The 26,354-nt window shown below is 50.8% G+C and overlaps 1 protein-coding gene across 1 annotated transcript in view; it reads right to left on the reverse strand.

Annotated features, from left to right (window-relative positions):
• Positions 1 to 14,321: 14,321 nt before the first annotated feature.
• The window catches only part of MYZAP (myocardial zonula adherens protein), a 21,034-nt gene continuing 9,001 nt past the window's right edge, over positions 14,322 to 26,354 (reverse strand). Inside the window, exons 7-15 of the mRNA XM_029283151.1 lie at positions 25,717 to 25,845; positions 24,438 to 24,523; positions 23,869 to 23,974; positions 19,241 to 19,324; positions 18,489 to 18,589; positions 17,878 to 18,000; positions 15,650 to 15,826; positions 15,429 to 15,576; positions 14,322 to 14,817 (exon numbers count right to left, since the gene is read on the reverse strand). Coding sequence (XP_029138984.1) covers positions 14,677 to 14,817; positions 15,429 to 15,576; positions 15,650 to 15,826; positions 17,878 to 18,000; positions 18,489 to 18,589; positions 19,241 to 19,324; positions 23,869 to 23,974; positions 24,438 to 24,523; positions 25,717 to 25,845 — 1,095 coding nt within the window. The 3' untranslated portion in view covers positions 14,322 to 14,676. The remainder of the gene's footprint in view (positions 14,818 to 15,428; positions 15,577 to 15,649; positions 15,827 to 17,877; positions 18,001 to 18,488; positions 18,590 to 19,240; positions 19,325 to 23,868; positions 23,975 to 24,437; positions 24,524 to 25,716; positions 25,846 to 26,354) is intronic.

The raw sequence follows: 26,354 nt of genomic DNA on the forward strand, positions 1-26,354 counted from the left end.
CAGGGGGAAGGAACAGGCAGTTTGGCCAGGTGGTGTTCCTGGAGGGCCTTGGCTCCTCCTATTCCCTCTCCTTCCCCCGGGGGTCACTAAGAGGCAGCCCTCCTCAGCAGCCCTCACTGCTGCTTCATGAAATGGGCTTCCTGGCGCCTCCATTTATTCCCCTTGTCTGACTGCAGAAGGCCCTTTGGGGGTGGGGTGGGGAGATGCTTTCCTTCCCTATGCAGGGGCCTCAGAATTCCCAAAGTCCCCATCATCCAGGTGGTTCTTCCCTCGCCCAGGCATCGGACTCCAGCTCCTCTGATGATTTTGCCCCCCCCTGTGCCAACCTGGCCCTCTTTGAAGTGGCTTTGAAGTAGTGACCAAACAGATGTCCCTCCCACCACTGGCAAAGGTTTTGAGGAGAATCCTCCCCCCAAAAAACCTCTGCTGACCTACAGCCTCAGGAGGCTGGATTTAAGACTGGAAGCCGTAGGTCGGCAGATGGAGCCGAGTTACCCCCGTCGATGGGTCCCATTCCTGCCATCAGCAGGAACCATCCTCCTCGGCTGCTTTCTGCTTGAAATGATTTCAGGCAGCAACTTTTATTCCGAAGAGGGAGCCCTCAACTCACTCAATGGCTCCCTGGAACACCCTCCCCCCAGTTCTGGCTGGGGAGCCCCTGAAAACAGCACAGCCACAGCACCACGCTCAGCCAGATCTGGCTAGGCTTCCCCAGGAGCTGAGCCAAAACCCAGAGTGCCTCCCAGGGCATCAGGGGCCCAAAGGCTGAAGTGGCTCTTGGGCTGCATTTGACCTGTTGGGAGGACAGCTGTGTGTACTCAACTGCGTTCGGTGAATGGATCTCCAAAATGATTGTGTGTCAGAAACACTCTGCTTTTCTTCCGTGTCAGGCAGCGCCCAAGACTGGCTTCAGGCAGCACAGGGGTCTCCGTAGCATAAAACAGATGGCTCCCCCCCCACGCCATGTGGCCCAGAGTAGCAGGCGTTTTCTACGCAAGCCTCATTGCACACAATGGGCGTGCATGCAGGTGCCTTCCATTCCCACCTGCCAGACGGGGGGGGGGGAGCGCCCTCAGGGCTGCCTCAGTCCTTGTGGGGGGCCAGCACTCCCTCCGGACACTCCCTCGCCCCCTAGCATTCTCTGGGCATCATCACAGCTCTTCTCTGCCAGTGGTGAAGCAAGCAAGATACAAATATTGTTCCTGAGCTGTGTAACATGAATTCATGTCCTGTAGTGTTACAGCAGAAGATTGTGGGTTTTTTTTTAAAAAAAAAAATGCTCTAAGAAATTAGTTTTCTTGTTATATCCAGTATTCATGGTGAAAGGATTTTTTCTTTTTGTCTTGTGTACCTTCAGAAAGACCTGTGCTAGCAATAAGCATTTATACTATATACTCTACAATATATGTGTGGTGTCAGTGTGTGTAATTCCAAATAAACAATTATTGTTAGGTAACAAACTTGTCATTTTCCCTGAAACATTAACAAATGGCTGGATTCAGTTTCAAGGGTTGCATAAGTCTTGGAAGTATCTTGAGATCACTTAGAATCTGGCATACAGTTTTAGGAGTAAGCAATGACCCCAAGAAGAAAAACCTCATTTCCCTTAAAGTATCCCACTAAAGGGGTTGCCCCTTTTTTCTTCTTGGTGGGACCCCCAGAGGACCTGTCTGAGCCAGACGAGGCCTGCTTCTCAGTAGCAGTATTTCCTTCAAAATTGAACTGGGGGGAGAACAGATTTTAGAGGGAATATTATTGCAGCTGCATCACTTTCTTTTTTTAAAAGAAAAAAAAGCTCTAGATTGCTGATCCAGGTCAGAGGAGACTCTTTCTCACCCCCTGTGGCCATAAAGTGAAGCTATCAGCGAAAGTGAATCACCGACCTCTGCAGTAAACTCTGGCTTCTCTGCAGGACTCTTGGATAAAGTTTTAAGAAGGGATGATTTTATTTCCTCTGTGGATGAGTCACGCGTATGAATGTTGTGAGCCCCCCACCCATCCCGTGTCGGAGGGCCCATAAGGACCAGGGAGAGAAAAGTCTCAGGCTGGGTCAGCTTAGCAAGGCAGGCAAAGCTGAGGAGCCCAGAGCCAGCAGCTGGGTTCTTGTGAAGGGTGCGGGCACCTTTGGGGCACCCTGCACCTCCCTTTCAAGGCCCCATCCCGTCCTTGCCTCCGGAGCCCAGAGCAGGTCTACCCGCACAGCTGGGGAAGGGGGGCTGCCAGTGGTCAAGCAGCAGCCAGGGAGCCCAGCCAAGGCCTGGGACAGGGCTAAAAGCCCTGCGGTGGAGCTTTCGGGACCTTCCTTTGCCTGCCTGGCTGGATCAATCTGGGCCTGGACTCGGATAGACACCTGGTGCCTTTTGAGGACACTGTCCCTTGAATCTGTTCCTCAACGTAGATAAATGGGGAAAGGAAACACTATCCAAACACCATCCACTTCAAAGGCACCATTGCAATCTGTCCATTTGCCAAACAAAAACTAAAAAGACTCACGATCCGACCCAGGCGGCTCGCTCCCAGGCTCTCCTACCAGTCCTGCTGCATTTGATGTGTTAATGGCTTGTATGCCTTCCAGCACCTCAAACATTGTGCACCCTGCCGCCCCTCCCTGCCCTCCCGGAATGTTCGCCTCCCGCCAGCTGGCCTCCTCCAGAAAAGTTGTCATCACAGGGATCTCCCGGTTTTCCTTGGGGAAGCCGTGGCTCCTCTCCACAGAAAGGTGTGCCTGACCTGAAAAGCAGCGGAGGATCTTTAAAGGTGGAGGGTGCAAAGCTCCAGTCCGGAGACGCCTGGCCTGCAAACTTTCTTGGCTTGGCTTGGCTTCTGTGCAGTCTTTCAGTCCAGGGTTCACACAAGCTAAGATGCTTTCATTGTTTTTTGATGATCTATGCACCTGGAAGACATTCAAACATGGGTCCCTTTCTGAGATGCAGGAAGATGGCTTACTTGATGACCTAAGATGATCCCAAGTGGTCCAGTTGCTTGAAGGGCTCGGGATTCCTTGCTGCTGACCAGCAGGCTGAAGGAAGCTACTGCTGCAACTGACTTCAAATCCAGCAGCAGCTGCAGTGGGGCTTCTGTTCCCCCACCTGCCCCTAATTTGAAGCCTCTACTTAGTCACATGTTAAAAGAGCCGCTGGAGGATATCCGTGGATCAAGGTCTCCTTCAGGATCTGCCTTGAAGGAAAACCGGAGCAGGCAGGAACCTATCAAGCAAGCATTGTCTTTTCCTTTCACAGCAACTCATTGGAACAAAAATGGTTTTAAAACCAGAAGGGCCCAATCCAGCCTCTCCTCTGTCCTCTGGACCAAAGGCCAGAGAGCTCACAAGGGAAGAGGTGGGGGGGGGGGGCTCAGAAGAAGGGACAGGAAGGCAGCAGAGAGGGACCAATCCTGCTACTCTAGACCAAGCAATTCAGATCCCACCCAATTAAACAGTAGAGGTTTGAGTCCATTAACTCTCATATTAAGCAGCAGCCTCCTCTGCCCAGAATGGGATGTTCATATGGCTGAGGCATCAGTGTCTTCCACTGACTGTGGACCATCAGGAAGCAGAATGGCCAGGCAGAGGCAGGATCCCCTTCCTTAGTTGGCTGCCCATCTCACGGGAGTTCTCGGTCAGAGAAAGAGAGGGCCTCAAGGGCTCTAGGGATTGACCCCTGCATGGGGCATCTGCCCAACCTTGGTGACTGGAAGGATTGCAGGCTTTTGGCTGCCTTTAAGGCTCCTGCTGGATCCTTAGATTCCTAAGCCTGAGGACAGCCAGATTGTAGGCTTGCTGGATTTCCAGGTATTCAACTCGGAAAGTCCACATTATTTCCAATAACTCCCTTCAGTAATGGTAACAAGAAGATGAACATGCTCCTTGCAAGTGAATGTCTTTTTTAAGCATAAAATATGGCCCCTTGGAAGACAGCACCATAAATCTTCTTGACTGGCTTGGCATGGGAGAGCAAGAAGTTCAAAGCAGATGGCGGGGAGTCCGGCAGGAACAACAATCACAGGCTGCCAGGATCAAGTCCGCTGAACTGAGGTCTTGGGAACGCCATGGCTAAATGAGGCAGCCTTCGAAGGTCAGCCTTGGCCCCAGTCACTTGATGCCTGAGAGGGCGTCAGGCTCCGAGAGGCTGGAAAGGACCATGTAGACTGAGAAAGTTCCTCTGGCAAACCTGTTGAAGTCAACCTGTGCAGGAAAACGTCCCACCCAACCTGGGGACCAGTGAGCTCATTTTAAGAGCTCAGGGTAGGGTTGGGCTCTCTCCTCCGGCCACTGGGCTTCTTCAATGGAGGGTGTGGTCTGTGGTGTTGTGCTTTTCACTCCTCCTGTCCCTGGATCAAGCAATGCTGAAATCAGGAGAAAGATGGTTAACTGTTCATAATTCTGTCCTTGCTGCCTTTGCAACACAAACAGAGCTGCCGGCACTCTCCAACTCTCCTCTCTTTAAACTCTGGGCTCCCACGGCCCTCCGGACCCCATCCCTTCAGAAGCGCTGAAGCTCCCACATGGCAATGGGCAACAGGCCAGCCTGGAATCCCCAACCCACTCCCTGGCCCCATTCAGAGGAATGCCCCAAAAGGAACACATCCATGACACTTCACCAGGCCTGGCCAAGAGGAGGGGAACAGAAGGCTGTGGGTCAAGGGAGGGAGGAGGCGGGAATCTTGCCGTGGACACCCAGCAAGGCAGCCACCGCTGGCTTCCAGTTGCTTCAAAGTGGAGACCATTCAGGCTTACGGGACCACCTTCTTGGGGGTGAAGGAGGCCTTGGGGAGATGGGAAGACAAGGATGCCCACAGGATCAGGAGAACCACAGGGCCCCAGGATGGATGGAGGGATAGCCTCTCCTCTCCTGTGGGCTGGCCAATTCCAGGATGCAAGGGGAGGACAGCCAGCCATTACCTGCCCATCAGCTCCCTGGTGGAAAATGAAGCCAATGCCCTGGAATCTGGGAATCACAGCCTGGAGACGGGAGGAGTGTTTCCAAAGTCTTTGGGGCGTGTGGCTCAGGGGGCTTCTTGCTGACCTGCCATTTCTGCCATGAAGAGACCTGGAGGGATGGGCGGCTCATTTGCTGGGGTGCTCCCCAAATGGTTGCCATTGCCAAACATGGGGGGGGATGAGAGCGATGGTTTTCTCCTGCTTGGGAAGCTCTTTCAGTTCACCCCCAGCCTCACTCAGGCAGCTTTCAGAAGGTTTCCGAGGGCTGCAGTAAGGGGGGGGGGGACCCAGGCTCCCTTTAAGTTCTGCTGGGGACTACAAAGAATTAGTTGTCTGGCCCTGCAGCAGTTTTAGGCAAGCAGGAAGAAGACAAGAGTTGTCCACAAGCTCAGAGGGCAAAAGTCTGGAGGGAGCAGCCCCCTGCAAAGCCAGTGGATAGCTGCCAATTTGGGGCCATTTGCTCTACTTGGAAAGGCAACTATTGCCCCAACACCCTTCCTCAGGTCCCCTAGTTACACTCAAGAGGTTTCCATCCTCAGCTCACAGTCTGTATGGGAGCCTCAAGAGGGCCAAAGAGAGCGGCCCTTTGCAGACAAAATCAGGAGCTGCTGATTTGGGGATGGGCAGCTCAGCGCCCGGGCAAGGCCACATTCATGGGCTGTGCCATTGCTCTCAAGGGAAGATGCCAGACTGCAGAGTGGCTGCCTCTGTGCCCCTGGGCTATGGGCCAGAGGGATCTCTTCAAATAGCGAGTAGGGAAGTGCCCCAAGCCCAGGGGATAGGCGCTAACTGGGGGGGCAGTCAAGGGTGAGAGGCAGGCTGGGCCAGGTTCTCCTCCAGTCACCCTCTCTGCCCCCTGGCCTCAATGCCAACCAGGAGCAGTTGGCAGTTCCCAATTTGGCAGGGCATCCATCCTGTGAGCCCCACCAATTTGGCACCTCCTTGGCAGCCCTCCATGGCCCAGTGTCAAAAGGAGTGTCCCTTTGCATGCTCCTCATTTCACACGCCTTTCAGCCCTGTCCATCAACACCATTTGTTGCCTTGACCAGGCACCAAGGCCAGAAGGGCAAATCCAGCCCCAGGGAGGGAGGGAGCATCCAGAAGAAGCCTTCCCCCTGCCGGTAGCTTGTTCCTGTCCAAAGAGGCTCAGCAGGAGCTGCTAGGTGGATAGCAGTGATGGTCCATTCGGAGGGTCCATTTATTCTGGCCGTTCTCCCCATCTCTGACCCTTGGCTGCTTGCTAGGAAGATGGGCTCGTGGGGAGCAAAGAGATTCACCTCCAAAGACTTCCAAGCAGCAGCACCACCCCCACCCCGAATCAGAGGGGGAATGGCGGGGGTGGGGGTGGGGAGGTGACTGTGAACAATCTTCTTTTGTGAGGACAGAAAGCAGGAGAAAAGCTGAAGATCTCAGCTGCTAACAATGGAACCAAAGTTAAACACTTCAAGTCCCTTTGAGAAATTCTTGATAAGAAAAGCCAACAAGCTCCTCTGTTTCTCCTCTTGACTTTAAAGCAAGTCAGCCACTTGAGGAAAGAATACTAAATTATTTTACCCGTTAATTATTCAGTTGATAGAAGTTGACCAAGCCAGGATGAGTCTGTAGATAAACAGAAACTTCTCTTCATTTTTCGATAAGGTGGGCAGCGATTCCGAAGAGGCAGCAGCTCTGCCACTCGCTCCTTTTTGTCATCAGGAAGCTGAGGGTTTCTCTGCACATCAAGGAAAGACTTGCGGGCTTGGCCACAAGTCTCCTAGCCTCTTCTTCTTCTGCTGAGATTCCACAGTCCTGCAGGGGTGGCAGCACCTGGGGAGGGGGGAGAGAAGTCAAGGTGGTGTTGCCAACCCTGCAGTTGAAGCAAAGCCCCATCTTATAGAGTCCTGGCCCCCCTTCTGGCCCTCGTCAGGCCCAATGCAAAGCTGGCCAGGAGGAAAAGGCTTTCTGGGCATGGGGGTCCCTCTGGCTCCCCCACCTGAGCTTTATTTTACCAGCAGGTGTTCACAGAGGAGGGCCAGGCATCTCTGGGTCTGGGCCCACAGCAGCCTCTCTCCTGCCCTGAGAGCATCCTGCATCCGCCACCATTGATAAATGATGTGTCAGGGTTAAAGGGCAACAAACTTCAAATAACTACAACATCTGATAACAAAGAGGGTTTTTTTTCATCATTTACAATCCAAGTACCAGGAACAGAGCCCTCTGGCCCTCTCACCCCTCTTGCTCAATTGTAAACCTGGTGAAATGGTTTGCAGGTGTCAGGATTAAAAAATATTCATGGATTAGAGAAGCAAAGCAGGGGCAGTTGGACTCCCCATTTGCAGGCTTTGTTTAGAGATCATGGATGATGGAAGAGCAAATACTTTTTGGATGGAAACAGAGTTAAGCAACCTCAGAGATGAGCAGAGCTGGGCAGCGGGAGCTGTCCTGCCCTCTTTCCTTTTTAACAGACCTGCCCTGACAGCAACTGCCTTGATCACCCTCCAAGCAGCCTGTTTCCTTTTGCCAAAAGGGTCTGCAGGGACAAGACTCTTACCAGGGGATCCAAAAAAAAGGGGCTCCCCAGGACCCTTGTTGGTCCCTGGTTGGATCCTCAGGCAGGTCTGTGTTTTTCGAGCCCCCGCCCCACAGCATGGCTGAATTGATCCACTTTTGCCCTGTTTTCGTGCCCCCCTTCATCCACTGCAGGCACTCAGGGGCAAGAGTGGACCTCTTTTGCCTGCTTGGGCATAGATGCCCGAGAGCAGCTGGCTCAGGAAGGGGGACTGAGGAAGGGAGGAGAACCTGAGGGTTGCTTAGAGGTCAGTGCCAGGAGGAGCTGCCTACAACTCTGGCTGTCTCTGCCCAGAGGCCTTCCTTTTTCTCAATGGCAAATTAAACCCAACAGCCTTTACTCCTCCATTTTCTTGGTTGACCACAGTGCTTGCACTCATGGCTGAGGACGTTAGAAGCGAGTTGGCGTGTTCTCTTTCTCAGAATTGTGCCTGAAAGCCTTTAAGCTTTTCTTTCTGAGTCTGGGTGACAGACGCTGCACAGGCCGATGGACTCAGCCCTTCTGAGCTGTCTGGCTTGGGGCTCCCCATTCTCCCCCCCCCCCAAATGTGTTTGAGCATTATTTCTTTGCTGTTGCTCTTTGCCTGGGAAGGACCCCAACTTAGCTGCTACTCAGTGGATTGGGAAGTGCTGCAGGGTTGGCATAGTTCTAAACAAAGGAACAGATGCACAAATAGCCAATATTAAAGAAGAAAATATCTATCATTGCTGTTCTGCCACTTGATTTTCTTAGCAAAGCATACATTTTTAAGCTTCAAACCATTCAGTCTCTTTGTCCTGCTTGTGGTGCTTTGTTCTGCTTACCTACAAGTGAGATCATTTTTATTTTGACATAAATAATAATCTTTCCAGCACTTTCATGCCACTCCATCTGCCTGCAAAATGCACACACAACTATTGTGCAGTTTTGTATTGGTGGAGACAACGGGCAGCCTGAATTGGCTTTGCAGCATGTTTGAAAACAGCACTTGGTGCCAAAACATAGTGATGCGGGAACACGCCTGGAGGAGAGCACTGATCACATTAGAGGCATGTATGCGGCTTGGAAGCAGCACAGAGAATGCAGGGCTGGGGTCTGCAAAGCCCTGGGCTCGGCTGCTTCCCACTCTTCAAACCTAGGTGCGTGCTGGGAGGGCCATTGTCTGGCCCAACACACCCAAGCCAATGCCAGTTGAACCCCAGCAGGTGGCCCACCGAGCAGGAGGGAAGCATGTCCGTAGAGCCTCAAACCACATTAGGGAAGGCTGACCCAAAGCGGCGTGCTGACTCCCAAAGGAAAGGCAGTGTCCCCCCAGGTGGGCTGCAGGGTGAATCGGTGGAAGCAGCAGATGCCCATTGCCAAGCCCAGATGCCCTCACGAAGCCCCGTCTCCCCTGGCTGTTTTTCATGGGTTTGAGGCTCTTTTCTTTGGGCAGAAGCGAGAGTGGACGGTGCTCCCTTCCAGACAGGCCTCTTCCAAGTGCTCGACATGTCTGAGGGGCTATCGTGGCCATTTTCCCTGCTGGTCACTGCTGCTGGTGCCACTCGCCAAGCTGGGTTCCTGTCTTGGGGCAGAAGCCTTGAGAAGTCCTCCCCTCGGCCCTCCTGCTGCCATCGCTCTCTCCTGTTCCCCTTTCGGCTTCCTCCTGGTCCTTGCTTGGGAGCTTCCTAAAATTTTTTTCATCTGCTGAAATAACACATCTGTAACCAACACGGGGGGGGGGCAGGCAGCCCCAGCCTCTGCTTTGATTTAGACAGAAAACACTTGGAGCACTGTTGCTCTTTCTTTGCCATCAGCCAGCCGAAAGGCAAGAGAGGGATGGGGGAAGCCGGAGGTGTGAACCTCCACGCACACCCAAGAGGAGACTGGGTCCCTTTGCAATCCCACGAGGCCCCATGATGGGTGGCCCCCACCTCTGGGACACCCCATCCATCAAAGCAGACAAGAGGAGAAGGGCTTTGGCCATCACCCCCAAGGTGTTGAGAGATTAAGCCCCATCTTACCGAGGATCGGGCAGCCAGTTGCTCCGTTGCCATGTGGGGAAGGGGCAGGGAAGGTCTTGGCCAACCGGTTCTGTGGGTCAGCCAGCTGGCAATGCTGTGGCACTTCTGCCCTCTCCTCTGGGATCGGAGGCAGGTTCCCTTCTTCACTGGCCTTTTCTGTGGCTGAAAGGAAGGCACCCTGGCCTGGCACACAAGGGTATCTCTCTTGCTTTTGCACATCGATGGCTGGATGGCCTCTTCCCCACAGTCAGCTCTTTTCCAAGGACTGGTGGTCCTGGAAACTGAAAGACCCCTTTTCTTTTAAACAATAAAGAGCAGCAGATTTTGAGCGGTTCACGTGCTTCCCTCCTGGGCTGAGATCTCCCTGGCATTCCTGTTAGTTTGTTTCAGAGATGGGGGAAACATCTCTGGCTATTTGGTCAGTTTTTCCCCTTCAGAATCATTTGCTTTTCTCCACCTTAACACGGGCCACGTATATTTACTGACACCCAAAAGGTGAAACAACCATGCAGGTTTAAGTGTCTCTGGCATTGCACAGCTTGCATCCAGGGACATCAAAAGAAATAAAGCTGTCCTTTATTTAAATAAAGCCCCCCATCCCTACCCCCACCCCCGCCTCTGGCAGCCAATATCTGCTCTGCTGCTAATCTGCATCCAGGAGGGAGAATTGTTGATGGATACACAAATACTTCCAAACAGTATATAGGATTTTACAAACTGTCCAACTCCATTATTGTCAAATGGACGACAGGCCCACATCTTCCCCGCTTTTTTCATTTTTCTACAATAATCTTTACTTCCAACTGAATTAATTATAAATTGATTGCTTGTCAAAGAAGATGTCCTCCATGCAAATTTTAGAATTTAATGCTTTCTGCCTGGAAATTGCTTCCAAACTCTCATAATCAGCCATCCTTCTGGGCAGTCACCTTTTTGGCACCCCTCCTGTGTCCGGGGTACCTTTGGAGTAGCTCCCCCATCCCCACCTGGGTGCCTAAATCAAAAGGCCATCACTTCTTGTCCTTTTATTTGCCTTCCTTTTCCCCAAAGAGCTTCTTCAGATGCTGGCTTATGAACTTCGACAGGCAAGAACTGTTTTCTGCTTTGAAACCACCCAAAACGAGGGACGGAAGAAGAGGAAGCCGGCCAAAGTGCCGCCTGGTGATGGAAGGACTGGACTGGACCACAGCTGCAGAGAACATGATCCAGGCCAAGAGAGCCTGGGACATCCCACAGATACTTTCATGCGCTTCCTACTGATTTAAGGGGCCAGGGAACTGGGGGGGGGGGGACTGCGGAGCACAAAGGATCTCAAACTCCTCCCCAGGTCTCCCACCCGCCCTTGGCCCCTGAGGGACAGCCAAAGGCAGAGGTCCCTCCATGGGCACAGCATGTCCAGGGCTATTCCGGCGCCCAGCCTCTGGGCTTCAGTTGGGAGGAAATGGGCGTCCGTGGCCGGCTGCTGCTGCCCACGGCTCTCCCTTTAGCTGCCACTCCTGGGCCTTCCTTCCGCCTGGACTTATCAGGGAGTGCTTAGCCATGTTGGCAATCCATGGCTGTTAGGCTCATTCCACAGGCCAAGACGAAGAGCCCGAGGGCGTCCAGGCAGGCCAAGCTCAGGCTGCCTTAACCAGGTCCCTGGGATCAGTGGAAGCTGCAGCTCCAGAAGGGCCGTCAGGATGGCTGGAGAAGGGTTGGACTACCCTGCAAAGAGAGGGCAAGCTTGGCTCTCCTAAGCCCTCAAGGGCCTTCTCAAGTGAGTGGAGGATAATAATAGACCAAGATTAAATCCAACAAGCAGAAAGTTTGCCTTCTTATTTGTATGACTTCATACATATCTGAAAGTCTGACTGGAGGAAAATTTATGGGAAAACGTCAGGCAGGAGCTGATGGGCAGCTGTTGCTCCCCCCTCCACCCACCCACAAATACCACCCTGCTTAAAGGACTGTAAGATCGGCACCAGAGGTCTGAGGGAGCCTTCCCCTGGCCTCCAGACAGCTGCAGAGGGGACACCTGCTGCTTTGCTGCCATCTGCTGGTCAGGCAGGGAAAGAACTGGCCCAACACCTGGATCAGCCTCTGCTTCTGAACAGCTGGCTTGCCCCTCATCTAGCAAGCATTGTGAGTAGCTGGCTATGCCATCATTGAGCAGGCCAGCCTGAGAGCAGCCACCAAACTGGCTTCTGGCACTGTGAGGAGACGTGAGGGGAGTAGACCTCCCTCTCTTCTCCCAGCGTTCTTGCTCTGCCACCTGGAGGTTCCTAGGGGCCCCAACGGAGCCTCCTCAGTTCTGCAAAGCGTCACTCCCAGCCAATGTGACAAAAGCAGATACGTGTGCTTCCCTAGGAATTGCATTACTTAACCAATTGTTGAAACTGGCCTCTTTAACCTAGTTAATCTCAGGCTCGTCCTTCTTCCCTCCTTATCACGAGTGATGGCAGCTGCTGCTCTGGAAATGCCCGGTGTTTAGTAAGTCCAACCAATTCTCTTTTTGCGAGCCCTTTAGTGTTGGTAATGCGGCAGGGGGCCAGGCTGAGAAAGTGGCTCACAGCTCTTCCCCTCCTATGGCCTTGAAGAGCAGAAGCTCCCTGCTTGTGAAAGGAGCCAGCTGCCCTGCAGGACCCCCCCACCCCCCAAATCCCACCCGTGACAAACTCCCACTCCTCCCACTCAGCACTGCCAAGTTACCCGCTTTGTAGGGAAGAGCTTTGCAGCAGCCACACCTACCTCTTCCATCCTTGGGTCTCCTTCCTGTCAAAGTTGTGTCCCTGCACACCACCTTGGAAAGCTTCCTGGTTTTGGGGGCAACTCCCAGAATTCCCTGGCCACCACATCTCTCACTGAGAATCCTGGGAGCCTGGAGGCTTGACTAGATATGGCTTTTCCCACTTTTGAGTTGTATGATGCCATTAAGAGTTGTAGAGCTGCTCCTCCCTCATCCCAGTAAACAGTGTGTGTGTGTGTGTGTGTGTGTGTGTGTGTGTGTGTGTGTATGTTGGGGGAGAGAATGGGACAGAGCATGGCGTCACCAAATTCCTGGTAAAAATTTGAGCACTTCATAGGGAAGCAGTTTAACATTCTGGAAGCAAACAAAATTAAGTATGATCTGAATAAAAATGGGAATTGGGCATTGTGAAAAAAGCCAAATTCAATAAACTTCAGGGGAGGTGTCCTGATCCATTTTATCCATGGATAATTAACTGTGATATCTTTCTAAAATGAGAATAATTGAAAACAGGGATTTAAAGTTGATTCATGGAGATATTTATTATTGCAAGCCCAGAAGATCTGTCTGGGTTTTGTCACTAGGGATGACTAAACTTGGTATCCAGATGTTTATTTAAGTTGCTCCCACATAGCTCTGAAGCCTGTTAGCAGAAGGTTATCAGAGAACAGCCCTGCAAATCTTCTTTGACTATCTCATTTCTTCTGCAACTTCGATGTTTTCTTTCATTAAAATTCTTACCCCTTTGCCAGAAGGGGGAACAAATCTGCTTGGTCTGCAAAAGAATGACTGAAGACATGACACATCATCAGGCCTTCAGTCTGAAGAAAGCCAAGATTTTTCATCCCATCGTTAACCCTTGCAAAAATTGGTGTGGTGACAAACCGGAGGAATTAGAATAGGAAAAAAAAGACCAATAAGGGCTCAAAAAGTTTTTTCACAATTTAATGAGGAATTAATAAACTCCAGCATTGAGTTTAGATGAAATTACTCTTCCTTTATATAAAAAAGACAAAACAAAATAATCCAAAGATATATTTATCAACAGTCTGCTATAAAACAAAGATAGGTGGTAGCTCAGGACTGTTAGAGATGGATGGACCAATTTCCCCCCAGAAACTGATTAGAGCTCAGGAAGGCCTCTGGAGCAGTGTTTTGTAAACCTGGCAATGTTAAAATGTGTGGACTGGGGAATTCTGGGAGTTGAAGTCCACACATCTTAAAGTCAAGTTTGAAAAACATTGTACAGGAGCAACAGGGAACAGCACAAGTAGAACAAAGTACATGTTTGTGTTATGTTTGTATGTGTGTAAGAGAGAACAGCCATTGTTGTCGTAGGTTGTACCTGTTCACTTGCAAAGATAAGGGTGGATGTGTTTGAAAAACACTCAAGAAGACTGAGTGGAAAAGCCCCAGTCCCCTGCCCTATTTGGATCACCAGTACAATCAAGCCAATCAGTGGGAAGGAAGAAAAGGTAACCGGAAAATGGGCGTAAATTAGAGAGGCAGAATTGTTAAGCAAAACTCTAGAAAAGGACTGTAACTCTTCTACCCTTCAGGTTGATAAAAAACCAGTTATCAGTGGCCCTGCAGCTCCCAGTTTAAACAAATAAAGGGTGGGGACAGAGGAGCCCCCCATTTGAATCCTCCACTGAGGCTGCACTCTTGTCTGGAAGACATTCATGTGGGCTGAACTGTGTTGCACTTAAGATTTTATTAGGGTCACCAGAGCTCCCCTCGTGATCAAACAAGACCTCTTTAAGTGCCTCAGTCACTCACTGAAATGCTACTAGGGCAAAAGTTGGATCTGAAATTCAGCTCCTCCTTCGGGAAAGCAGAGTATGAAAGCAACAGAAAACCCTCTGGAATGAACGCCTGGACAGCTGCGGCCTTTTCAGGCCAAGCTCTCCCACAGGATCTCGCAAACCAGCCTCCCCATCAGCCTTAGTACTTCAAGGTTCCAGCTCTTCCTCCAGGGCCATTTGGGGAGGGCGGGGGGGGGGGACACACCCAGCAGTAGAGGCAACCACCCTAATGCAGGATGATCTTTTTTCCTCCTCCAGGAGATAACAAGAAGATCCATATAGTGCACAAAGGTCCCAAATTGTAATGTAAATTAAAAATAATGTAGAAAACAACACTAATACTAACACTAATACTGCAGCCTTGAACTGTGTTTGCTCAACCCTCACCAGAGAAGATTCCAAGGCAGCCAGATTTCTGCTACACCTGCACTGCTGCTCTTTGATCCCAGTGCCTGGGAACCTGTTTGGCCAGGCATTGCTCTCCTTTCCTAATGCTTGTGATGAGCGGCCATCAGGCTCCAGAGCTGTGCTGAGCACAAACCACAGTCAGGTTCCTCAACATTGTGCAGCTTTAGGCAACACTGATGCTACCCCCAGGCAAAGCACACTCCAGACAGGCTCTGAGCATTGGGAACGTCTTCAGTGAGGCCTGTCTCTCATCTGCCAGCTCTATGGAATCAGTCCTCAGCTGAGCTGTCTCTCTCTTCATCCCTGACTTCTCTGTAGCCGGTCATCATCTGCCCTTCTGGCTCACAGTGAACCATCTTAATCCCAAGCCTTTCAGCCAGCTTTTGGGCAGCAACCTTAGCTTGCATCTCCTACAACAACAAGAAAGAAAACCTGGCTTCAGACATTTGAATAAGTGTCAGGCAAAAAGCTAAATTAGGTTATTGCAAAGCAAGTACACTTAAGGTATGCAGGTCACTAGACTCCTTTCAAGAAAACATTGCAAAATTCAAGGAGAGGAAAAAGAAAGGAGGATTCACAATAGATGATGAGAGTTTTGCCAGATAGTGACGATCAGAAAGCATCTGGATATCAAAGGAACATCAGAAAGAGAGACAGGACAGATACGTCACAGAGTAAATAAAGCCAGATGTTTCATCAAAGGCTTTATAGAGTCATGTTTCAAATGGAAGGTGTTCAGAGAAAGAATTGTATTCTGAAGCATTTCTGGGGGAAAAGAGACAGTGATGCTTGGAGCAGATTTGATATTTCTTGTCTCTACGGTATTTAACCAGCCAAATGGCGCAATTATTTTCCACCTTCTGGTCACAAATACCCCCCCTCCCCCCCAGCTTCCCTGGTCACTTGAGAGCGCCCAAGAGAGAGAAGTAGCAGCGGCGGCGGCGGGGCGGACGGAGTCTCGCTTCCCAGCCGCGGTCGGCAGGCCCTCCGTCCCTAGCCGGGCCGCGCTCCCCGTCCGCACCTGCCGGGCCTCCTCCTGCCGGGCCTGGAGGACCACCGATTCAGCCAGGGGCAGCAGCTGAACAGGCGCGTGGCGCAGGGGGGGCAGCCGGGCGGCCGACGCGTCCTCTGGGCGCTGCTTCTCATTCCGGGGGGCTCCGCTGGGCCGCCTGCGGGAGAGAGCTGCTTAGCGGGGGGCCGAGAAGGACCCCGCAGGACTCGCCCCGACCCCGCCATACTCACGGGCTGGCCCCATGCCGGCCCCGCTCCGCCGCCGCCAAGGAGAGGCCGGGCAGCGCCCCCCGGGCGTCGCCGCCGCCGCTCAGCCGCCGCCGCTCGCGCTCCGCCACCGCCGCCCGCAGCCTGGCCGCGCATTCGCGCACGCGCTCGCCGCCGTCGGGCAACCGGGAGACCGCCGCCCTGCAAGGCACGAGGGAGAGGCTGAGTCCGCGCGCAGCAGGCCGCCCCCCGCCCGCCCGGCCCTCCGGCCCTCACCGGTCGCCCAGCAGCCTTTCCTGCCGCAGAAGCATCTCCCGCAGCTCCGGCAGGCTCCGCCCGCTCAGCGGGTTCGGCTCGGCTTCCCCATGCGGGCAACGAAAGACCGTCCGCGGCGGGGCAACGCTCTTCCGCCGCCTGCTGGGCGCCGCCATCTTGCCGGAAGCTGATAACGGCGGCCGGGCGGGCCAAAAGACCCGGGAGTGGCGGCGCGTTTCGCGGACGAGGCGACCGGCAGAACTGCCACCGCAGGGGCCCGTTGTGGGCTCTCCCGGGCGGGACGCGCTGTGGCTCCCTCGGGCGGGGGAGCCCCTCGGGGGTCCCGGGCGGCCGCGGCGGGCACCGTAGAAGCGGCTCTGCCCTGCGCCCAGCGCCGCCGCCGCCGCCCCCCCCTGGTCCCCGCCGGCAGCGCCAGCTCGGGCGACAGCCGCGCTCCGCGGGTTGAGCTCCCCACGCGCGTCCCTGAGCGGCGGCCGACGTCAGGGGCCGGCCGAATGCGGATCGCCAGCCCGCAGAAACCGGAGCGAGGCCGTGGGCGCCCGGGAGCCGGCCTGGAGGCCATGCCCGAGAGGAGGAAGCGGCGCCCGGCGGGAGAGGAGCCCTGCCCAGGGTGGAGGCAGCTCTCGCCCGGGCACCCCTCTTGGCGGGTCAGGGAGCCGCTTCCGCTCGACCGGATTCCCGGCCAGAGGAGGGGAACTGTGAAGGGGACAGTTCAGAAATAATTCCTCGTTTTTCTCGTTTTGGGGAGCCTGGCAACTCAGATTTGTATGCAACTCGGAACAGATCATTGGCAGTTAGACAACTGTTAGTATATAGTATTTATTTCACCTTTGTATGCATATGAAACGCTTAAGAAATAATGTTATCTGATTAAAACTAGTAGATTCTTCCTGGAGCGGACAAACTGTAAAGCCACACAATCTCTTCATTAGCCATGAAAACAGTGTATTAAAAACGCACACACCACTCTGTGACCCTTAGAAAACACTGCACAGCTTCAGGGGTTCATTGGCTCAAGGAAGAACGCTATTCACCATTTTTAGTAACAGTCTGTTCATAAATCCAAACTGTAAATTGAATGCTCTTAATCCAGGGACTGCTTGTACTCAGTCCAGGAGTCAGGCAGGTGGTACCATTTGCCTCTTGCCTGGGAGTGATTATCTTTGGAATCAGTAAGCCCCCCCCCCCCCAAGCCGTATTTACCAGTTAAATAGGGCAGTTCCACAAAGAATGACAACTTTATTCAGGTGTCTATACACAGGACATTCCTTTAAAAGACCTTAAGGGAGAAATACTTAGAAAACTTGGGTTTATAAAACAATGTAGCCATTTAAACATCTGAATTGGAACTTTACAAGTAGAAATGTAAGAACTGGCATATACTGGCACGTAAGACCCGGGCAGAGTGTCCTGGATCCAGTGGAAAGGCAGGTGTGGAAGGATCCCCTGAGCAAAGCGGCTCAGGAGCGCTGAGATTTCTCACCTGGAAATAAACTTGATGATGAATGTGCCCTTAACTCAGAAAGCTGGAGAGGCCAAACCTTTATGCACCCACACCCACACCCAGAGGAAGGCAGGGTGCTCTTGCTGGGCCATTGTGCCCTCTTCCTGCATTAGGGTTGAGGAGCATCGTCAGCATGGCAGAGCCACAGGTGCACATCCACAGTACGTGGCAATCTCTCTTGGGCTGTAGCTGCCGCCAGAAGCAAAGTCACCATAATGAATATTATTCCAAGAGAAGCATGAAGACATGCCATCTTGGATGAAGTTTGGACCATGGATCCATTTCCCAGAATTCCCGGATGGAAGCCTCTTGTGCAGCTGCCTGAAGTGCAGAGCTGCCTTCCTCCCCCGAAGCAGCAGCTCTGCTGGCCTCCCAGTCCCCAGGATGGCCTCAGTGCTCGAGGGCCTCAGTGGCGCCCTGCACTGCTTGCTCCCCTCCGCCCATTGAGCTAGCTGGCTGGGTACGGCCTCACTCGCAGGGGGCTGCTGGGCCCAAAACACGGTGCTTGGAAGAATATTCCAGGACCCGCAGGAATGGGCGGTAGGTTCTGGCTGGCTTCAGCTCCTCAGGAGGCAGTCGGCTTCCGTTTTCAGGGCTGTTGGGACAGAAGCAACCCCACTGTGAGGTGAGACATTTAGATTTCAACCACACAATTCACTGCACAAATATTAGGTTGCAGACGCTGGAGGAACAGACCCTTGAACTCACAAGGAGGCAAGGTCATGAGGCTTAAAGCCTTTGTAAATTAACTTTGGCTCACTAGGAACATTAAAGACAGGACAGCCTGGAAACAGCCCATGAAGCCAGCCTTCTTGTGCGCAGAAATGCCTCACCTGCAGTCCCCTCTGGGCGGAAGCTGCCAGTTGGCACAATTGGCAGGCTGGAAAGGCAGGGCTCAGCCTGTGGCCAGGGCTTTGGCCCACTGCTGGTAGGAGGCCTCGTGACAAAATGCTTGCCAGGGACCCCAGCCTCACCCACAAAGGCACAGGGGAAGCCCCTCCAGCACCCGATGTGTCCCCTGTGGGACACTCCCCAGCTCCTTCCAGGAGGCAAAGGAGCCCCTGGACGGCTTGAGGCTGCTACCTGGCAGGGAGGTCACATCCAACCCCAATGTCTCTGGTGTCCACCTCAGGCCTGGATTGGGTCTCCTTCAGGTAATCCAAACGGTCCTGCAGTTCCTTGTTCTGAAAGACACACAATGCAGCCCACTGGTCTTTCCACTTTCCCTGCCCTGACAGCCAGGTCTTCCACGCCCAGAAGGAGAAAAATGTGGTCTCGCTGAAGGGGCAACACAGAACTTCACATTTTTCATTTTTCTAAAGCGTCATTTCCCAGATGTTCTTCCAAGGTGCAGGGAGGATATGTCATGAAAGAACTCCCCCATTTCACCCTCACAACAACCCTGTGAGTTAAGCTAGCTTGGAAGGGGGGGCAGTGAGGGACCCAAGGGAGTTTCATGATGAACAAGAACTTGAACTCAGCCTGGCACTCGAGGACTCTACACCGTCTCCTGGCCAGTCTTAAAGAGGCTTTGGACGGGTGGTTTTTAATTGTGATCTAAGGATGGTCAGAGTTATGGATGAATGCAGATGTCTGCTGAGGACCTTCAAAACCTTCAGAATTTTACAGGCACGAAGGAAGGTGGGCCCTGTCCAAGGAGGCTAGCAATCTAATATGACCCAGGAAAATCAAAGCAAGTCACCAGAATTAAAACCATGACTGAAAGAGTTCAAAGCAGCTGAAACAGACGCAGCCCGAGAGATTTTACGCAGGAAAAACTGAGGATCAATTGTAACCAGTAAGGATAATGTTCTGACAGTTAATCAAAACCTTACCTCTCCCTCTAGAAAAGAGATTTTCTCTAAAAGTTGTAATATAAAGATTTCCTTTTGTTTCAGCTTTCTCTTTTGTAGCGCTATCTATGGAAAAAGAACAAAAAAACAGTAACTCCAGAAAATGCCACAGCATCATTCAGTTGACCCACTGTGGAGACCTTGCAATCGAAGCTTCTCCACGATTCATTCTGTTAGCATTAGAAGGTGACATGACAAGTCTTAAAAAACATTTTTTGCAGAATACAGTTGGGTAATGTTCGAATTGCAATTGAGGCACAAGTAAGTATTTAGCACCAGGAAACAGAATTTGCTTTAGGATTCTGAGAATGAATCCAAATATTTCCTTTTTTTAATTTAGAAGGGGTTTCCCCCCATCTTTCCAACAAAAGTGACCAATAGGATCAAAACATTAAAATCATGAGATAAATCCTACAGCCAGAAATACTTTTGATTATTTCAGAAGACTGAACCGTCATGACCAGAAGGCAGCTGCTGGAGGCCAGGCGAAGGAGTCTCCCTCGGACCCCAAAAGAGGGAAAGGGTGGGAGGGGCTGCTGATGCTCAAGAGCCCCTCCTTCCTGGGGAGGGGGCGAAGCAGACTCTTGCCCCCTGCCTTGATCCGTTGGAGGGTGTTTCCCTTGAGCCCATCATGGCAATCTGGCAGGTTTCAAAAGTGGAGGATTTGATCTCCACAGGGCAGGAGTTCAGTGTTCATGTTCCCCCCCCCCCCCCCCCCCCCNCCCCCCCCCCATACATCTTGACTTTCATGGAGAAAAAAGGCAGGAAATACATTTCAGAAATAAGGACTCCCCCATTGTCAGACTCCACCAGCGAGGCTGGGGAGATGTGTCTCCTTGCCCTGAATAGAGTTTGCCTGGAGTTTTGGACACATTCATGCTTCAGCTTTCACTTCTGGCTTTTGCACACGAAACTGCTGCCCATCCTCTGCGCTCCCAAGTTCTTTAGAAGAAAGTGCAAATGTCAGTGACAATACATTGTGGCTTGTATCTCATAACCAATGCACAAGAGCACAGATTTATTGGGCATACAGACAAATGTGCCGTCATTTGGAAAAGCTGGGAATTCAAACAGTGTCCTTACCAGTAATTGGGCTGACACACTGGCCTTCTGAGGAAATGCAGACTAAATGAGCCACACGGGGCAAGATTTTCTCCTCTTCAACTGCTCTGTTTCCTGCATTTCACTGGAACTGTTGCCACAGAAAACCTTGGCAGAGGCCTCCCCAGCCATAAATGACACATATTCCCCACTATCGGCACTGGGAAGCAAGGGACAGGAGCCAGACCAGCGGGGAACTGAGAGCAGAGTGTTCTGGTGGAAAAGGAAGGAAGAGCTGGGCGTGTGCATGAGTGTGCAAGAGAGAGGGGTAGCAATTCTGGCTCCATCAGCCTGAAAGGAAATGCTTGTGCAGCAAGGTTTCAGACAGACACCCAACAGGACAGCAAATACACCAACCCCTTAAAAATAATGACCAGCTGGCAATTATTTTATCTCAATTAGAGTAATAGCAGCATGGAATAATAACTACTCTTTCCTTGTTTGTTCTTTAGTCAGCAAAGTCGCTCTTTGTTGTTTTTAATAAACGTATTACACACACACACACGCACACACATACACACTCCTGCAGCAAAAAATGTTTTCAAAACAACATAATTGCAAGTGGAAACAATTTATTAAAACTTCAATAACACGTTTTAAGCAATGGGACACTTTTGTAAAAAAAAAAAAAGGAGTTCATTGAAATACAGAGTTGCCAAAAGAGCAGCAGAAGAGAAGCGTGGAAGCTGGGCCTGGCCCCAAACCTCTTCTTTGCAGACTAAATCTCCGGAAGCCGGGCTGAAAGACCCCACCTGGAGGGTCTTCTCCTCTGGCCCTTCCAGCCTGATGTCTGCAAGATGCTATTCCAGAGAAAAAGGCACCAGCCTTTTAGGTGGGGGAGGCTTCAGCGCCCAAGCACCACCAATTTAGAGTGAAACAGCAAAGTCCAGAATCAATAGGCTTTTCTTTAAAAATAATTACAAAGTACTTATTAAAGCACACTTTCTTATAAACAAAATTGTACTACGTAATAATATTGCACAAGGCAGCATAAGATAAAAAGTGAACTGACCGAGTCTCTGACCTTCAAGTGATTGTTCTGTGTCCCAGTTTTGCTCCCTGGGAATCTTCCACCACCAGTGCAACAAGGGAGCCGGGGAGAGGTGGAGTGGGGAAAGAGATAGGACAAATTGACAGTTGCTTCCAGCACATCTGCCACGGAAGCACAACCAGCAGTTTTCTCTGTCTTGGTGGACACTTTTGGTGACATCTGCTTCTCCCATCTGTTTTCATGGCAGTTTTCACTTCCTTGGGATTCATTCCATCGACTCAAAAAGTTTTCCTTGGATAATCTTCTCTTTCACAGTAGCCAGAAAGTCCTGTTCTCCCTGGACTTTGCCCCTCCACCTGGACTCCCCATCAACTGTAGAGGCCAAGCAGGAGTCAGAAGAAGCCATTTTGGCTTTCATTGCAAAGGATGTCATTGTCCTGTCAGACTGCTGGGCCTTCTGACTCGATATTGCTACACTATTACTAGCAACTCTCCAGAATTGCAGGCCAAAAAAACGCCCTTTCAGCTTTCATTACTTCCAGTTTAAAGTTTACTGAAGGTGTCCTCCAGGTTCATCCATCCAGAGGACAACCAAAAGCAGAATGCTATGTAAGAGGAATATGGAGTGGAGAAGGACTTATCTGATAAGGAGAACCAGGGAACAGCTTAGACCTCTACATGTTTATTAACACAAGTCACCTATTAATACAAATGTCACTAGCACAAAAGGAATCGTTTTACTTCTGGAGCCAACTGCATTTCGGTCTGCGCAGAATCTCTGCCTAATCCAAGCCAAGTGGAATTCCACCCGAGAATCTCAGGAGACTCTCAGTGCACCCATGCTGCCACTGGGGGGTGGGCGGGACACAGCTTAACTCTCTCTCACATTTTTTGACAATGTCTGTGACTGTCATTGCAAAGAGATGCCTTTAGGTGATGAAATACTTCAAGCCCTCTGTACTGCTTTTCCTTCTGTGCTCAGTCTGGACTTAAGCCTTGGCTCAGGTTTCGCAATGGGAATGACATGAAAATATCACAAGTTCTTGAAGTCTGGTGATTGCACCTCTGGTGTGTGTGTGTTCATGCTTTACCTTTTGGCATCCATAATAAGCAGATGAAGAGACCCCCCTTTCAGCTCCATCCAAAAGGGGAATACCGAGACAGGATTCTTCTGGGTTGCCTTCTTTCCATTCAGCGTTCAAGAACCATTGTAAAGGCAAGCCCTCATGCTGGGCTCACAGTGTTTATGGCCAAGAGATTTCAGGGTTTCTTCTTTTGGACAGTTTCTAGCTGGACTGTCCATCAGGACTGCCATCATACCACATTGGACTTTTCCAGGTGAGCTACAATATCACAATCCAGTTTGGAGAATATTTCTTGGCACCAGAGTCATTTTTCTCCATGGTATGTAAAGGATCCTGCCTCTTTTTGTGCTGGGTGACTCCCATCTATCATCGTCCAATGAATCTGAGACTAAATGTGGAAAAGAGCTCATGGGCCATAACCTAGAGACAGTGTGATGCAGTTGGTTAGGGGAAGGTCGCTCTAAAAGTGGACTCTGCAAACAGTTTTGTCAAATAAGGAACTTCTTTTCACACCTTCCTTCCAGGCTCATCCTGTCCTCCCATCTCTTAATCAGCCTGAGGGGGGAAAGTCCACTACCTGAACAAGGAGCTGAATATTAGTCCCTATAATTAGTCAACATCAACTTGGTGGTTCTTTCAGTCTTATTAAGTGATAATTTCATATCACAAAGGTTCACAAAATACATCAACTTCTGTGTGGTCATTTTACTTTACTTCAGTCTTACGGTTAGGGTTATGTCACCATGAACTTGGAGGGCAAAATGCACATTGCCAACAAATTCGGAGTGCTTGGGTATGGTTAGGAGGGCACTTACTTTTCTAGCCTGCCCCATCTATGTTTCCTGGTAAAATACTTGGGAAAATCCCACTGGCGAATCTTTTAGAGACCAAGTACCCAAACTGCAACCCAAAACCCACTTACGTATTGTCAGGTGCCGGGCGGGCGTGGCTCATTGGGTGGGTGTGGCCAGTTGGGTGGGTGTGGCCCATTGGATGGGCGTGGCTGCGGTGGTAACGGCAGACTGGATGGGACTAAAAAGTTCAATCAATCAATTCCCCGCAAGAAGTTGAAATTGATTGAACCTTTTTTTTTTTTGCACACGGCAGCGGAGGCCTAAAGCGAAAAGATTTTATAAAACCCAGCTGAAGGCCTAGGACTGGGGCGACAGCGCATGTGCCCACAGAGAGGGCTCTGCATTCCACCTGTGGCACTAAACCCTGATCTGGATGTGCACATTCAAGACAGCTCTTCTAAAATTTCTTCTGGAAACTTACATGAAGTGTGAGAACTTCACCACAAAGCGGGAGAATCTGTTTTCCTTTGGATGTTACTCTGCTCTTGGGATTTTTTCTTAGGAGCTCTAATCATCAGCCAGATCATTTGACTCTTTGTATAGGTGCATTACAGGTTTTCCGCATGGTGCGCAACTCACCTCCTCAACCATGTGCTTGACTTTCTTTTGCTGACACAGAACCATGTCGTCCAGGTGCCGGATTCGTTCTCGGAGACTGTCAGTTATTTCCTCCAACTTGAGAGACCTGACCAAGGAAATAACCCATTAAAAAAAACCCGATTATACTCTTTGGTACGTTGCTTCCCCACAAGCTCGATGTATTTTTGCCTCACAGGAGAAAGTTTCCTTAGCTGTGTTGAGAAGTGGATCAGACAGATGGGGAAGGCTGAAAGGGGGCTGAAGCCAAAGAGCTTCAGCCCTTCTTGTCCCCCTTTAAGTAAAAACAGGTCCCAGCTGGTTCTTCAAGGGCTTTCAAGAATTCTGGTCTGAGATTTTTTTTCTCTCTGCTAAGGTTTCTCCATGATCCTGCACTTTCTGCTTCCTGTTTTCCAGAACAGAGTCCAGCTTGCCATGGTCACTATCACCTCCCCAGGCCTGCTCGAACAGACCTTCCAGGATGGGAGCAGGACATCTAGACATATCCCTGTTCCAACTGAGTAGCCTCCCCAAGAGAACCTCAAGACCAAGTTCCCAACAGGTGATCTTACCTTGGTTGGCTGGACTGGTTGTAAACACCTGCTCCTTGTAGTTGCATTTCATACTCTATTAATTGCTCTTGCAACTGATGGCGTTCCTGAGGAGATAAATACAGAGAGAAATAAGTACGCTTTGCTTTAATCAACGACTGGGCCTTCCTCAGTAGCCATCATGCCAGTCAAGTAAGTGAGGGCATTGACTTTCCAAAGCAACACTCACTGCTGGGACTAAGGACAGTGCCGGGATACCTCTCCCGAAACATGCCTCGCATTTCACTTCTCTGTCAGAGATTTTATTGCAGCCTGTGAAGGTCGTAACTTTAATAAACCTGCTGTTAATTTATAGATTCCAAACAAAAGAGGGAACTTCCCCCGTAGCCTTAAAATCGCCTGTGAGTCTTCTAGTGCAAGAATCTGCCCAAGGAAATTGAGAGCGCCACCCTCTACAAGTCACTCAAACCAAGGCTTGATGAACTCCCCATCTCCAGCTCTCTGGAGCTGCATACTGGTCCTCAAGTAAAGAAATTAATCCTTTGGAACCCAATCTCAACAGGACAATCCTGCTCCAGCCAACCTCTCCCTATGGACTTGACCTGTCAAATAAGTGAAAGGAGCAGCACTGAAAAGAGTCTGAAGGCCTCCATGCCAAGAAAGAGGAAGATGCCTGGGAAAAAGTGCACTTTTACATTCTGAAGAGAGAGAGAGAATCTACTACAACCAGTTCAGCAGCCCCGTCTTTCCGGTGGCCTGGATTATATGGGCAGCATGACTTGTTTTCCTAGGCAAATTGTGAGTTCCTAAGAGAAACCAGTCTGCTGACACATCATTCTGGTTTCTGAAAACTCATCATGCTCTTTGGCATCGCAATCTTTCGCAAACCTACATTGTCCATTCCTGCCATGGTTGGTGGACTTGACAGTTACTTGGAGGCTGAACCCCTTCCCTTCCAGCAGTAGCCCACAGAAAGGAAGGAAGAGCAGCCTGGTCTCTCTGCCTTCCAGCTGCAAAAGGGATCTTTTGTCTGCAGACCACCGCCAGCCATTTGATCAAGGAGCAGACACAATAACCTCTCTAGAACAAATATTTTAATATATGGGCTGCAGGAAAATGATAAAAAGGGCAGACCCTGGCCATCATGCTATGTAGGTGAAATATTGTGGACTGCAAAAATTTAGGGGATTTTAATTTTATTTTGCAAAGTGCGATGAGCGTGGAATAAATACCCCTCCCCCCCACACACACAGACCCCCATCCTGTTATATTGAGAAAGAGCCTTGAGTGATGCTCTTACATCTTCCATGCGCCGGATAAGTCGGTCCAGCTCTCCAATTCGCTGGTCTTTTTCCTGCAAACTTGTCTCTGTAACTCTCATCTCCTTATTGGCATCCTCAATGGCCGTAAGTAAACGATTCGTTTCCAGCTTCCGAGAGAGAAACACAGGAATCACATTCCCTTGGCTGGCGAGTCCAAGAGCCGCCTGGCTTCTAACAAGGGGTTGCTCTCCCCTTTCCCCAAATCCTAAGAATGGCTTGCAGCAATAAGAAGCCACCCATTCCTGGTCTTCCACAAACAAATTCCCACGTCCCTCCTGGCAAAACCATAATTTATTCCCAATGATTTTACAGCTGTTAAAATCCCCAGGGAAAAGAAGTGAATTCATATAGAATTATAGAAAAGACACCATATCTTACCACCCAATTGCCCAAATGCTTATTTGGAAACTATTAGTTTTCTCATTGCTGGGAAACCTGAGCTTCCTTCTTGGCTAAAGTCAGCTTAACTTGTAGCTGAGTTTAATGAGACTGACTTCCAGATAATATGCACAAAGCCACCGCATCAGCATATTCCTCAGTTTGCTTAGGGATCCTTATTCCTCACCGTCATATTTTAAGAGAGGAAATTCTGCACTAAGTAAAATGTTTTCTATAT

Source organism: Protobothrops mucrosquamatus, unplaced genomic scaffold (genome assembly GCF_001527695.2).
Source record: "Protobothrops mucrosquamatus isolate PMUCROS unplaced genomic scaffold, P.Mucros_1.0 scaffold27, whole genome shotgun sequence".
Taxonomy (NCBI): domain Eukaryota; kingdom Metazoa; phylum Chordata; class Lepidosauria; order Squamata; family Viperidae; genus Protobothrops; species Protobothrops mucrosquamatus.